The following is a 15,524-nucleotide window of genomic DNA, read 5'->3' as shown; positions in this document are numbered from 1 at the left end:
GATAAATCTATAATATAATTCAAGTTTCGTCCAAATCGGATAAGAATTGTGAGTGTCCACAAACAAATTGTGGACGGACGTCCCGACGGACAGGGGCGACGGCAATACATGTGGACGTATAAAAATAAATATCAAATACTTTATGAATATAAACAATTAAAATTAAGTCAAAACTTATAATAATATACTATTCAAAAAAAGTAGGGGATATTTGATTTTGGGGGCATAATACTAAAATATGCAAATGACTACGAAAAAAGTCACTATAGAACCTAACAGAAGAAACATTTCCAGTTACATGTGACGCCCAAACGCACCAATAGCTACCGCATGGAATGCAGGTGATGCTTGGGATCACCATGGGGGTCCAACCCAAGATTTGCACGACTCTGTCTTTGAATGTTACAGTCATTGTGGCATTGAATTCCAGGGTGGAAACATCAGTTTAATTGTTTTAGTGACCAGAAAACAAATTTTGATCTGCGTCGGCTTACCCAAAATGAAAGGTTACGTGCCCTTGGCATGCTACAGATCGGCACAACACAGGCGGTTGTGGCGCGGACGATGAATGTTTCTCAGTCTGTCATAAGCAGGCTATGGTCAAGATACATTGATACACAATCTGTACAGGACAGACCACGCTCAGGTCGACCAAGGGCAACAACTCAAGCCCAGGATCGATTTATCCGTACCTTGGCCTAGAGAAATCGTGTCAACACAGCAAATCAGATCAGCGCTCGTCTTCAAACAGACACTGGTGTGAGAGTGAGTGGCCAGACGATTCGGAATCGACTGCATAGGGGTCACCTTCGCGATCGACGTCCTCGCGTGATCCCTTGTTTGAGAGATCATCACATTCAGGCAAGACGTCGTTGGTGTAGGGATCGTCAACACTGGGATAATCGACGCTGGAGCAATGTGATGTTTTCAGATGAGTCAAGGTTCACTGTTGATTTTTTGGACAGACGTAGGAGGGTGTGGCGTCGTCGAAACGAGCGCTTCCAAGACGTTAACGTCATCAGACATGATCGATTTGGGGGTGGTTCTGTTATGGTGTGGGGAGGCATCACTGTTGCTGGAAGAACGGCTTTACATGTTGTTGCAGGGCGTGTTACAGGCCAGTACTACCGGGACAACATCTTGGCAGTCCATGTTGTGCCGTTCGCACGACGTCATGGCCGCCGTTTCATCTTCCAGGATGACAACGCAAGATGTCACAGGGCCAGGATCGTTACAGGTTACCTCCAACAACAGAACATCACCACATTACCTTGGCCAGCACTGAGTCCCGACCTCTCCCCCATCGAGCATGTCTGGGACATGCTTGGACAGAGGTTACGTCAACGTCAACAACGTCCTGCCAATGTCCAAGAACTTGCTGCTGCGTTGCAACAGGAATGGGACAATCTGGACCAAAATGACCTTAGACGTCTCATTAGGAGTATGCCACGTCGGATCAATGCTTGTTTGGCAAACAGAGGAGGATTTACCCGTTGCTGACTTGGTTGTGATGCTGTGGTAACTTTGCTGTTTGACCCCGGGTATCATTTTACCCTTATAATGGTCAGTCTGTGCCTTACTTAGTCTAACGATCATTTGGAATAAATCGATGAATGTGAACTTCATTTCATTTTGTCATTTGTTTCTTCGTCAGTTTCATTAGGTGACTTTAATAACACTTAAAAATCAAATATCCCCTACTTTTTTTGAATAGTATATGTCTCTTTTAAAAATTCAGGAACGTACAATATATCCCCGGTTGAGCAAACAAATGGTATAAAGTCTGACTTTTCGAATTTTATGGATAATATTGAGTTAGAGGTTTTGCTTCTTTAACAAGTTTTAATTAGCCATCACATGAGAGAGGGGGAATTGGGAAATTTGCTAATTTCGGGGTTAAATAACCAAAACACATATTATTTAAAAAACAAAACAACAACAATGAAACAGGACATCATTTCGTGGGAATGTTTCGCCACAGTTTGATAATGATATGCTATCATATAGCATGTATCCATGTCACAATTCTATCGAATACAATTACTGATTATAACTGAGCGTCGTTTCGACTAGGCTTCTCTAGTCATTATTAAAGAATGATAAAATATGAAAATATGACAGGACAATATATACATGTGCTGAACAATACTTAGTTAATGCTGACCAACATTAATTACATGTACCCAAAGGGAATCTAATGTAATAAAGGATTACAAAGTTTAATGCTAATAACAACATTCAATTAGACCAATTTACCTGAAAATTAACACAAATTGATTAATTGATTAATGGATAACTTATTATGGAATATATAGAATGATTATTATGTTTTAATAATGACAGACGATCAAAGAAGAAGAAATTTGACAAAATGTGATCAATGACCACTTTACCTGAAATAAACACAAATGATTAATGTATAGCTAGTTGTGGAGTATTTACAATGATTTGATCAGGTTTTAATACCCACAACACCCTAAAAGGATGAGATTTGATTGGTATTATAACGAAAAATGTTGATATATGCTTGTTGTTGTAAGTTATTCCGCTAATATACGACAAATACTTAGAACAATGACGGCACAAATGAACAATGGTCCCCCGAGGGCCGACTATTTGAATTAGTGAGTAGTATTTTCACTTGATGTTATAGTGATTTGGAAAGGCAGGATTTGAACTATTTAGTGCATTGAATTACAGCAGCCCTGAAAAGCAAAAATAGTAGCCAATTATTAATTTTCATTTTTTTACAAATTATAGTAATTATTACAAACTTAGATTATTACTAGCATATTGTTAAGTATTAACAATTAAAAATTATTGTGCTTAGCCAATGATTATGTAATAAGAATATCATACGCCCTGGGGAGGAACACTCCTTGATCTCTGTTTATCGTTGGCTTCTGTCTTCGTATTTGAATGGCTTCAAAACGTCCATTAAATAAAAGGATAGATGACCACAAGTCGAAATCAGCAACCAACAACTCAGCTGTAACTGAACACTTGAATAAATAACTGTAAATAAAAAATGAATTTTAATAATTGGCTACTATTTTAGCTTTTGAGGGCTGCTGTTGTCGAAATTCAATGCACTTAATAATTTAAATCCTGCCTTTCCAAATCACTATAGCATTTCATATTTTATCATTGCTTGATAATGACTAGAGGAGCCTAGTCGAAACGTCGCTCAGTTATAAGCAGTATTCCATTGTGACCTGTATACTCCAGTTCAATTACTAAATGCCATTGAAACAATTCATATAGCATGTGATTGTGAGAAATTTGTTGATATCTCACGAGGATCACAACAAACAGCTTCGCCTGTCATTGTTTATTTAGTTAATAGCGTTAAGGTGCAGCTCAGCTGTAATCATTTTCTGTATTATTCAGCGATTCTTATGTAAATTGATATACATTTTAAAAAGAAAAAAAAAAGAATGAACAATGATACCAAAATAACAAACAAAAATACGGCGACATTGAGACACATATACACAGCAGGATTTCCAAAAATAGAGCGAGGTCCTATTTTAATTTCACAGGGTATTTTACGTTTATTGTCTGAAAGATGCAGTTTAAAACAACGAGCCATTTAGAAATGATCGCCAATAAAGGATCACCTAACTGGTGAATAACGAAAAACAAGCAGCTCGTTTTTCGATATTGGCCAATAACAAAGAAACGAGCTGCTCCTTTTTCGATATTCAAACTTAAATCTTAAAAAAAGCAGATTGATTGGATGTATATCTACAGAATGTCTCCAACGTACTAAAAATATCATAAAAGAAGATATCTGAGCAGTGGATGCACATCAAAACTGCACTTTCTCCTTGTTTATTGATATTGGCGGATGTCGAAAAACGAGTTACTCGTTTTTTGATATTCAGACCTTAATCTCAAAAAAGCAGATTTGATGGATGTATATCTACAGAATGTCTCCAAAACACATCTGATTAATTACGTTTTCTAAAACGAACTAAAGATATTATAAATGAGAATGCCCGAGCAGTGGATTCACATAAAAACAGCACTTTCTCCTTGTTATTTGTTATTTGCAAATGTCGGATATTCAACCTTGAATCTCAAAAAAGTAGATTTTAATTATGTATATCTACCGAATGTCTCCAAAGCACATTTTATTAAATCAATTTTCTAAATTGAACTAAAGATACCATAAATGGGGATGTCGGAGCAATGGATTTACATAAAAACTGATTCTGATTAAAATACAGATATATACTTCGTTTCGTTTTTTTATACTTTCGATGTCCTACACTACATGCAGATGTGACCGGTTGTAGTGGACGGTCGGGTCCGAGGTCATTCGAGCGCCTTTTGACCCTATGACGTAAGATATTTGATTAGTCAATCAGCGTTCATGTTTCTAGTGGGTTACCCACAGTTCCGTACACCTCACGCCAAAAACTCGCCGTAAGAGACCGTTTCATTGACTAATCCCTCATATTATCCAGAACGCGGATTATACAACAACTCATCGAGATCCCAGTGCTATAAAAACAAGTAAAACGAAAATTTTAACTATAAAAAAACGAAACGAAATAGGATCAGATTGTTAAAACTGCACTTTCTCCTTGCTTTTTGTAATATTGGCGAATGCCGAAAAACGAGCAAGTCGTTTTCCGATATTCAAACGTAGTTCTCAAAAAGAACAGATGTTTTATCTTAAAAAATGTCTACAAAACACAGTTTTCTAAAGATATAATAAATGAAGTTGTCTGATCAGTGAATTCACATAAAAACTGCACCTTCTCTTTGTTTTTTGATATTGGCGAATGTCGAAAAAGGAGCTACCCTTTTTTCCATATTCAATCTTGAATCTCAAAAACGTAGATTTGATGGACGTATCTTTAGAGAATGTCTCCAAAACACATCTGATTAAATAAGTTTTCAAAAAACGAACTAAAGATATCTTGAATAAGGATGCTAGAGCTGTGGATTCACATAAAAACTGCTCTTTCTCCTTGATTTTTGAAATTGGCGAATGTAAAATTTACACCATAGATTACTTTTTTTTCAAATGAAACTCCCAACAAGTGTAACCAGAGCTTCACCCGAACGACTATAGACAACAGCTTATACTTGTCGACCTCGAATGGCGATACTCTGCGACAAGTGGGAGCGTATTTGAAACATCCCAAAGATTAGTATCCCTGACATTCTTGACTATCACGAAATATAATCTTTAATAAAAGATCAAAACGCAATAATGGAGATACCACAAATTGGTTCATATAATCAAGAAATAACTATTTTTGTTCAGGGGATGGGTGTCAAAATCTTTTCAAATATCAAAGGATTCTATATAAAACTTCTATATACTCTTTTTATTCTACCTCCCCGAAAAATGCATAAATCCCGGATCTCACATTTAACTTACATGTAATTAATTTAATATAACATGTTTTAGAAATATTTAGATATGTTTGGCAGTTCATGATATAGCAGTTTCAATTGACAAGTAGCCGAGAGCACGTTACAAAAAATGTCATTAGATTATGATAATAATGATTGATTTATAGGTTATAGCTTCCGTGATTAGGCAATCAGAAATGAAAATAACATTTTTATTAATATTTAATATATAACTACTTATACAGATGTAAATATTTGTCCACAGAAATACTTTCAGTTTAGAACTAGTTTTATGACCTCCACATTTACAAAATTGTGCAAAATAATTTAATTTTCTTCATGGCCCTGAATATTTAAATTTTATACGATACATCCCGGACATCGACGATATTTTGTCTAACAGCATGATTGTGATTTTCAAACTATAGTTCAGCTTTCGTGTTATACTTCTATATGACCCTTACCTACGGAACCCAATATTAAATGCGAATCGTAATGCTAAAAGTTGTTATTCTGGTTTAATACCTTACCCAACTTTATTTAACAATATCCAAATAGCATAATTATTTAAAGGTACTATCCCGATTGGAACAGAGTCTCAAAAATAAAAGTCCGAGTACGTATGAAATTTAAGCACCCAAATATAGAGAAATGGTGTATTTACCTTGTCTCAAAATTTCAGCTCAAAATATTGAGCCGTATGGACGTGAAAGTCAAAAATGCTTATCCGGACACGTAACCCTTTTAAGATTTCTGGTCAATTTTTTCGTTGGGCGACCTGATAATCGATTCCCGTTACTTTAGAAGTCTATACAGTGAATGCCCCGTGTGCTGTACTTCATAACGAAGGGTAAATGTCACCTATACATTATTTTTATAAAACAAAAGTCTGGTTTTATCCAGACACCGTATAATACAGTTTGGACACTGGTCTCCATTTCCAGATGAAGACTGATGGGTTTAAGTTGTTTGAAAACGTATGACAAATATTGAGTTAGCTGCTCGGCTCTTAGGTAGAGGATTTTAAGGGATTTTAACACAAAATTAAACATTTTTATTCTCCAAAATATTATCGGGATTGGCCCTTTAAGGTCAATCAGACTATTCCCCCGGTCATATTAAACTAACAACTTCAGCATACTATTTAATACCAAGGGCCTATATACTGTACAGGTTATTTAAGTTTTCTAAGAGATGCCCTGGTTAATGTATTGAAGTCGTTAGCTAGAACCAGTGACAACGAGATCTAGGCTAACAAGGTAGATCAAAATCGGGCAATGACATCATAATTAATCTTGACAACCGTCCTCCTTGTGCCCATATTAGTACACTGAGTTTAAATCCGGGGTAGCGTCTGAGCAGCTGACCAATCAGATAAAGGTGTACTTGACCACTTTCCTGGGTGTCAGACGTCAGTATATGACCCATGCACGTATCCTCTTTATAAAAACGTGCGGGATTTAAGTTTCTTTGGACATTATTCGGAGTTCCTAGGAGAAAACATACCAACAGACATCATTCAGATTACCAGGTAGATTCTAAGTGTAGGATAAAGCATGAGACTGGGGTAATGCTGGGGGAAGAAAGACTGAAGAAAATAACCTGAGAAAAGGAAAAAACCGAGGCCAGCAGGCCGAGGTCTTCCCCAGCATAACCGAAGTCGAGGACTTTATCTTGCTTATAAACCGTCTATACGCAAAATGAGAATATCCCAGAATTCCCGTAAGAAAAACCTTATTATATCATGTCTTCTTATGGAAAAAAACAATCAGAAATACAGATCTATAATTCGTTTCGTTTTTTTATACTTTCGATGGCCTACACTACATGAAGATCTGACCAGTTATAGCGATAGGTCACGTCAGGGATCAAAAGACCGACTTATGACCCTATGACGTCAGACATTTGATTAACTAATCAGCATTGATGTTACTAGTGGATTACCCACAGTTCCGTGAAAAACACTCATAAAGCTCGCCGTAACAGACCGTTTCATTGGCTTATCCCTGACACCATTCAGAACACGAGTTAAATAACAACTCTTCCAGATCCAAGTGTAGTAAAGACAAGTAAAACGAAATTTTGAACTATAAAAACGAAACGAAATAGGATCTGTGTTTTAACCAGATTGGAAAGAAAAAGCCACCCTGGAAGAATAACCCGTTACAGGTTTAGAACTGGATGCAAATAACACATGACACAATTATATGAAATACAAATTACTTGAAGAATTTATTTCAGCGACGTTTCGACGAGGGTTCTCCCTTCTTTATCAAGCAAAGAATGACTAAGTTAGTAAATATTTGTTCTAAAAGATAACGAATACAATATTCTTTGGAATAAGATATTTGTTTTAAAGGTAAAAAATTTTTTTTCAGAATCGCGTCACTTCCGGCAATTATTTGATTAATTGGATATAATAACAGTTTATAGAAATGAAACTCTGTTATGAAAGTAACAAAGTAAACTGTTACTACTGGGTGGGTGGGGGAGATTACAAAAGACGATTTAGACAAATATAGAGGCAGGCCTATTTGCTATTTGGGAAGAAAATGTTTGATATCACGCATGTTGACATGTATAAATTTAATTGGTCACATCTGTAGGTATCATATGGTGCAAATTTGATAAAGACAAAACAATAATTTGATATTTTTATGGGCATGAAAACCTACAAACGCCAAATGTATTGATATTAGGTTTATGAAAGATAAGAATAACTATTAAAAAGTGAAACGGTTATTTTCCTTTGACAATATATCAAGCTATGCTTAGATCAAATAATATTTTTAACCCTAAATGTGATCAGAAAAAGCCACAAATCAACGTTTTTTTCTAACAATTCAAAATGTTATGTCAATCTTTATTATTACCGAGTTTATAAGCCAAAAAGCTGTCTTCAAAGGGAGACGGTTTAGATTTTTAAGATATGATAATTATTTTTCGCAGATAAGTATCTATACACATACAAAAGTTCAAGCAAAAATTTTTCAAAAGCAGTTTATCTATAACTGTCATAATTTATAGTTTTATGCACAAGGTCGCCGGCAAAAGTAAACACAACGCAAGACAATGTCCCAAAAATTACAAACTTGAAAAAAGCCGCGTTCTCACAGCTCTACAGGTCAGATCGGAGAACCTTGGCGTTTGTTTTGTACATGCTCAAAGCAATCGTCGTGACAGGGCGATCATTGGAGACTATGGAGATCACAGCACGATATCTGGCGTTTCCACCACGCTTTTAGCACTTTATGGCGATCTTGCGCGCTCTGAGACCATTTTCCGTCGCCGTAGCAGCGCAATAAGGACGCCACCCAGGTCTGACGGGGGTATAAAGATAAAGAGCTGACAGTTCTCGCCACAATAGTTGAAACTAGATAATAACAGGGAATATGTTGAATATTTCAGTCAAATTACCTCACTCGGAGCCGAGTTATCGCCGTTAGAAGAATCGGGTAGACTCGATTGTCATCACGATAATAAAAAAGTCTCGATTATTCATTTTAAATTAAATCATCACCTGCAAATTATATTTAAATCTGTTGAAAATCTAGAGTATCCGATGGAATCAAGGGTTGATTATGGTCTTGGTAAGTTAATTAATGTCTAATTAATAATTTATATATCATTTCACGCATAAAGTAAGACCTGCAATGGGCAGATTTAGTTCTTGAATGATGCATGTTTAAGTAAAATATTTGGTGATGGATGACAGTTGCCATATTTCATAGGTCACAGATGACAGATTTTAAAAGATAAATATTAGTTTGAGAAATATGGCGCCTTTATAAAAAAACGTAAACAAAATAATAGATTTTATCATCAAAAATCGTGATTAGTCTGATAAAGATAAATTTACTTCATCATGGCCCTTGGGCAAGGCCCACATAACAGGCAAATCACAAATACTTTAAATCATGGTGTTCTCTTAGATTTGGCTTGTCATGGTGACGTAGGTGGGCTACAGTATATAAGAAAGTTTCATACGAGCGTCTGTTAAACATAAAATTCTTAAACTCTATCATCTGTCAAAAGTTTAGCAAAACTCAAAGTCAACCTCATAACATTCAGATGGAAGGAAAACGTGTCTTAAGTTTTGTATTGTTAGCCGTATTCACCGAATCAGCAAGAGGTAATTGCTTATTTTATTTAATATATTATTTTACTTTTATCATCCAGAAACAATGATATATAAGTACAATAATTGATTGTATTAGCCACGGATATAGAGAATCTCCTATGAGTCTTTGTCGATAATGTAAATAAAGAACGAGGTTTTGCCGAGTTTTTTTTTACTTTATCGACGAGTGCTGATATTGTTTGATCACCCTGCACGTTTCAAGTCAGTAGCTTGAAGCGTATATATGGTATTAGTGTCAGTGGCTTGTGGCACGAAGTAACAGTATATTGTCGCATACATAATATATTATGTCAACGCTTGGGCGACATAATATATTGTGTTGACGCTCCAAGCGTGTTAGCATATTAAACCTGTAGACTCAGTGGAATGTACGCGTCATCAGAGCGGATCCAGGGGTTGGACCATGGGGACCGGTCCACCCCCTTAACAATAGAAAGTGTCCCTGTAAATAAAAGAGGGCATCCTTATCAGAAAAAGGGCACCTGTGATGTCAGAATTTCAAAAAAGGGCACTTTTCTTTCGGATTAGGGTTAGGGTTAGGGTTAGGACACAGAAAAGAGAGAAAAAACAGAAAAGAAAAAAACAATCGAAACTTACCGATTCCATGATGGAAAATACCGCCAAAATATGTCTCCAAAGCATTCATTGGTTATCAAAGCGCCAATTAAATCTATCGTTGCAAGTTCATGCCTAGTCACCTCCATCCTAGTTCCAAGCGTTGACATAATATATTATATCGCCCAAGCGTTGACATAATATATTATATCGCCCAAGCGTTGACATAATATATTATGTATGCGACAATATACTGTTACTTCGTGCGACAGGCCACTGACACTAATACCATATATACGCTTCAAGCTACTGACTTGAAACGTATCGCCTGGTTTGATATTAATAGAAGAGTTTACTTATTACCCAACCCTTTCTTACACGCACAAATAAATAAATATAATTATCACACAAGCGATATATCTATAATGTAATTATTATATTTGCTGTAAGTTATTACACATACACGTCACGATAAGTTGTATAATATATTATCGTCATAATTCCATGTCTAAATTCATTCCTAAAACAAGGATCAAACGCGTTATATGCAATTGATATGTGCATATACTATTTTACATTTAAGTCCGCCGCAGACCGACTAACATTAATTATTGGCGTCTACCAAAGTAAATGTTTTATACCCTTTTTAAATTTCCCGCAAACGAAGAATGTTTAATGCAACCGACCAACATATGTTTAAAAGAGATCGACGTTGATGTCACATGATTGACCCAAACGTCATGTGGTGTTAAAACGGCGACGTCAGTCATTTCTGTACCAGGTGATCGTTACTGAAATAGGTTCAATTATTTTTTCATGGCATTCCGTTTATGACCAGGTTACATTTTGAGTCTGATATTCCGTTTAAACGATGCAGGGTATGCTTGATCTGTACAGAGAACCTGCCATCACTTCTCGTTTTCTTACAATTTTTTGTTGTACAAGTTGCTTGTAAGGTGGTGGCCTTCGACATCCGATCCGAAACCAGTTGTGCCTAAAGTATCTCTCTGGTTAGCTTTGGGAAATGAGAAATGCCATGCATCAGGCAGGTCATGTCTCTCCCTCTAGAGCTCCTGGTACCAATTCTCGCGAATAACTTTGTTGTTCGCTTGCAAATAAATTGCAAGGGTTACCTTATACTTGTACTTTCCAAATATACTTGTACTTATCTTAGTTCAGGATTGTTAATTGATATAACCAGAAATCCTAACAAATATTTTTTTTCAATTATTGATTATTTTTATTTTAATGTTTGTAGCTACATGTCCGTCAGCCAGGTCTAGTTTGCCATCAGGTTGTTGGCGAAGCTGGGGTTCACGATGTTATCAAACCTCTGACTGTCTTGATGGTAAGTACATTATGTTAACACATAATCCCTTAACATTGATATATCGCATTTTATTACTGTCTTATCTTCTACATTTAAAATTATATATTTACCTAATAAATCAAAATTTGCATAAATCGACGCTGTGATGTACTATACTCTTGTTGTTCTTCTGTTTTGATCTTCAACTACGACAAAATTTATTTAGACTAACTAAGCTTCTTTGAATTAGTTGAAAAAAAAATAAATGGCAGTGTTGATTTGCTTTTCTTCTCGGGTATAAGGTTTACATTTAAAATTTCCCGCCTTAAGGTAGATCCAATGATGAGATACTGATTGTGTGAAATTTAATTATATAGCTCTTGTCCGATCCCTTATCGTCCACTAACCAGAAGGTCCGGTGTTCGACCCAGGCTTTCACAAAATTTTCCAGTGTATTCCCGTGTACACATTAGCATTCACGTAAAATAACAACTTTTGGTCTTCGAAGAAATTATTAGTGAGCAGAAATTCACCCGTGTATCTGTTATCACTCGTCATTTCAGTCAGTTATATAGAAGGATAACTCGTGTTTTCTTTTGCGTTCGCCACTTCCCTTTCCTGAAATCTTCATAACGCATACATATATCGTGGCAATGATCTCTGTATTAAAATGATATTTGCAACGTGTTTAACTAGTTCTATCACATATGTGACAATGACTGACACCAATATTGTTCTTTAACGAACTAACGCTCTGCTTCTACCATAATCAAAGAGGTATATACATATCTTACACTCTCATGTTTTCTCTGAGTAAACATAGGAGATTTCTTATTCATATTACCGCTCATCCCATTCTTCTTTCAGTTTAAATCTATTCTTTTCTTTTTACATTGAATACATAAAAACCCCGATAAATAGATAAACATACATTTTTCTGCAGATCAAGAATGCTGCGTGGTTCGACGCTGTTGGGGGTTGAGATATTGTCGGAAATCTATCAATCCAATTCAAGTACAAGTAAATAACAACAACAGAGTTAATACAGATGGTTTTAGTACTACACCGATTGTTCAGACACCAGTTCAACAGCAAGCAGTACCAACTGTTACAGAACCAGTTCAACAACAAGCAGTACCAACTGTTAACACACTAGCCCAACAGCAAGAAGAAGAAAGACGTCCAGGTAATTAAGAAAATTGAACATTATTTAAATAAACCCAGTAAGACGTATACAAACTATATGATGTCGTGATGTATCAATCTACACAATACAATCTAGTATGCGAGAAACGTTTATCGATAAAATTAAATGGGATTTAACGCCCTACTGTTCTGATCCGACTGGGCATGAAGATGGGCATACGCCATGCAGTGTGCCATGTGGAAATCTTTGTCCGGGCAGTGGCGCCACCGCCTACTCTTATTCTGAATTCCAACTGTTAAGGGTTATTTTACGTGTACCCAATGTGTACATTGGGCCTCGGCTTTTCGTACCATCCCATCGACTATACATTGTCCATTGCATGGCCCTTCGTCCTACGCCACTGACAAGGGGGAACCAAATGATCCAAATGAACTTTCTCGGCCAACGCATGGATCGAACACGGGTCCTCCAGGTTAGCGAGGCAACGACTTACTCACAGAGCTACCGCGGCCCTCTTTAACGATAAGGACTATTTAGAATGCAATAACCAATCTGTAACCTTATAATACTATTATTCAATTTACTTTATAAACTTTGTATAACATACTTTTTAATATTCAGCACACAAAATGTATTAGGTTTAAATTCGATTAGACATATGCGTATTCGGGTTACCATACACAAGTATTAATAATAGAGATCTGCGTATGCTGTACGTAATCAACTGTATATAGTGTTACTGCCAGCGTCAACTGGTTATGGTAAACTTTAACAGCCTGAGAAATTACAGAACGTCACACAAGTATCACAAACTTAGCAACATGATGTTTTTATCGATTGCACCAGTAAGAGATCCAATGCGCGAGCGTCACTGTTGCCATTTCGGAGCGCAACTAAATTTTTGTATGTCTGCGAAACGGTAATGTGTTTAGGTATGCAAGAGCTTATATTGCCTTTGGTATAAACAAAAATACCGCTTCAATAGCCAAGAGAATATAAGTCAAATAATTTTTAATTATAAATGTTCTTCCTTGAATTTCAGGACGATGTGGTCGAAATAGAGAGTGTAAGGGCAACAGTTGCAAACAGGACGGTGACTGTCCTTCTGCTAAAAAATGCTGTCTAAACGGATGTGGAAGACGAACCTGTTCTCCAATTCTACGATCTTCGATTTTCTTTCCCGGTAAAAAATAAAAAAATAAAGATTGTCGATTGATATTTGTGGTTTTGAGTCTAGAAAATTTGAACGAACCTGACGTTCTTGTCAATCCATATTTGATTTAACCTTATTGGTGTTCATTTACATATATTGTGTTTGATAATTCTCTCAGCAATATATAAGTATGGGTATTTAGTGGGTCGGTGTATTCATTCTAACCAAAATAAAACCGACTCAAAAGATTGAGGAATTGCATTCTTCAAAATTAATATTTCATCAGAAATGCTCCATCTACTAGTCAGCTTTGCTTTTTGTAACATACATTTCTTTTGACTTGAACCCACCCCAACTGATTTCAGATTGGAAATGATTTAGATTACGATAGCTTTTAATTTCTAAATGTGGATTTCAATTAAGAAAGGTTTACTTTATGAAAACTGTTTCGTTTCGTAATTTATGTATATTTTTATGATTATTGTTTTTGTATATTATACATTTAATATTGTATATAAAATTCATATCCATGTAGTATTTATTTTGTAAACTATCTTGCACTATGTTTAAGTTATTTTATATGAATGTAGCATGCCGGCAATTGATAATGTTTTATATTATGTTCAATAAAAGCTTTTTTCAAAAAACCCTCAGATTTCGTTTGCATCGCGTGTCCAACTTCGTGGAGTTTCCCATTGCCTCCCACTGCTAAAGAACCCTAAGCGTAAGCCTATAGCTCACAACTGTTGAACGTTTTTGGCAGCTCGCCGACAAGCCGCAAGAAATTGGCTGAAAATTGACGCGAAAGTCTCATGCACGGGTTTACTCAAATTTCATTGCAGTCATGGTCGTCCAGCGAATTTCTTATAACGTGCCAACATGATGTCTGCTAATCGTGTGGTGACGGGTATCATGTTCCTGAAGCAACGACTGCGAGTTTCACAACATCTGGCCGTTGCTTGTTTACTTCACAATTCCCGAACTTATAGCTATGTTATCTACAGACACGTGAGAAGTAGCGTTCAATAAGAGGTTGTGACATCGCAACCTCCACGGAAACCTTGACATTGAATGAACCTTGAACTTTGCAACTCGATTATCACAGGTAGACATTTTAGCTTGAAACACCGAGACTTGGTATTCGCGACGATCGGGGAATCTGATAGGCTCAAAAGTTGGGCTTGCACCCAATGGAAATTAGTGCTGAAATATGTAGGGTATTACGTGAAGGCCTTGATAAGATGTACGTAGTTAAAGCGAGATCAAGCCTTCTATTGAAGATGGTTGACGTCGTCAACAACATAGCGTCTTGTTCGCTCGATAATGAGAATTTAATATGAAAAAAGTAACATGTAAACAAAACTCTGTGATGGGAAAGTTGCTGTTTTTATTTCACTTTTTTTTATGTATTTAACGATTTATTTTATTAGTCGATACAAATGGCGCAAACATCAATTAAAATACGTGTCTCCTCCATAGATTAACCAAGGGGTTATTGGAGTGGAACGGAATGAGACCACTGGGGATATTGAGGGTGATCCCGTAGTAGCACGTACGGCGGGTTGTGAGCTAGGCTTTAGTACTCTCATTACCTGCACCTCACAAGAAGTGGGGCTAAGCGAGAGGGTCGCAATGACCAGCTTTGCGTCATGGTTTTGAGTTTTTGAGCCCCCCTCCTGAATTTTTGCACCCATCGCAAATGGCAAAAAATCACACGGTTTCAATGCGGTTTTCAACATTATAATCATAATGCCAAACCGGTCAGGTATGCTACAAATCGACTCTAGCATGTTCCACACAGCCCAATATTACCCGGTGGAACTGGGGGGGGGGGGGCTGCTCTAGA

At 36.5% G+C, this 15,524-nt stretch overlaps 1 protein-coding gene across 1 annotated transcript; it reads left to right on the top strand.

The window, feature by feature from the left end:
- Nucleotides 1–9,389: 9,389 nt before the first annotated feature.
- On the top strand, nucleotides 9,390–14,233 carry LOC126815572 (uncharacterized). Its single transcript, XM_056099757.1, has 4 exons — nucleotides 9,390–9,505; nucleotides 11,328–11,417; nucleotides 12,322–12,564; nucleotides 13,568–14,233. Exons 1-4 carry the CDS (start codon nucleotides 9,445–9,447, stop codon nucleotides 13,717–13,719), a joined length of 546 nt encoding a protein of 181 aa, XP_055955732.1. The 5' UTR covers nucleotides 9,390–9,444; the 3' UTR covers nucleotides 13,720–14,233.
- Nucleotides 14,234–15,524: the final 1,291 nt, after the last annotated feature.

This window comes from Patella vulgata, chromosome 3 (assembly GCF_932274485.2).
Source record: "Patella vulgata chromosome 3, xgPatVulg1.2, whole genome shotgun sequence".
NCBI lineage: Eukaryota > Metazoa > Mollusca > Gastropoda > Patellidae > Patella > Patella vulgata.
The sequence above is the reverse complement of the archived record's forward strand: the minus strand, read 5'-3'. Positions and strand labels throughout refer to the sequence as shown.

Coding starts and splice junctions, on each gene's coding strand:
- LOC126815572 (XM_056099757.1), top strand. CDS start 9,445: ATGGAAGGAAAACGTGTCTTAAGTTTTGTATTGTTAGCCGTATTCACC. Junction 9,506..11,327: donor ATTCACCGAATCAGCAAGAG/GTAATTGCTTAT, acceptor TAATGTTTGTAG/CTACATGTCCGTCAGCCAGG. Junction 12,565..13,567: donor AGAAGAAGAAAGACGTCCAG/GTAATTAAGAAA, acceptor CTTGAATTTCAG/GACGATGTGGTCGAAATAGA.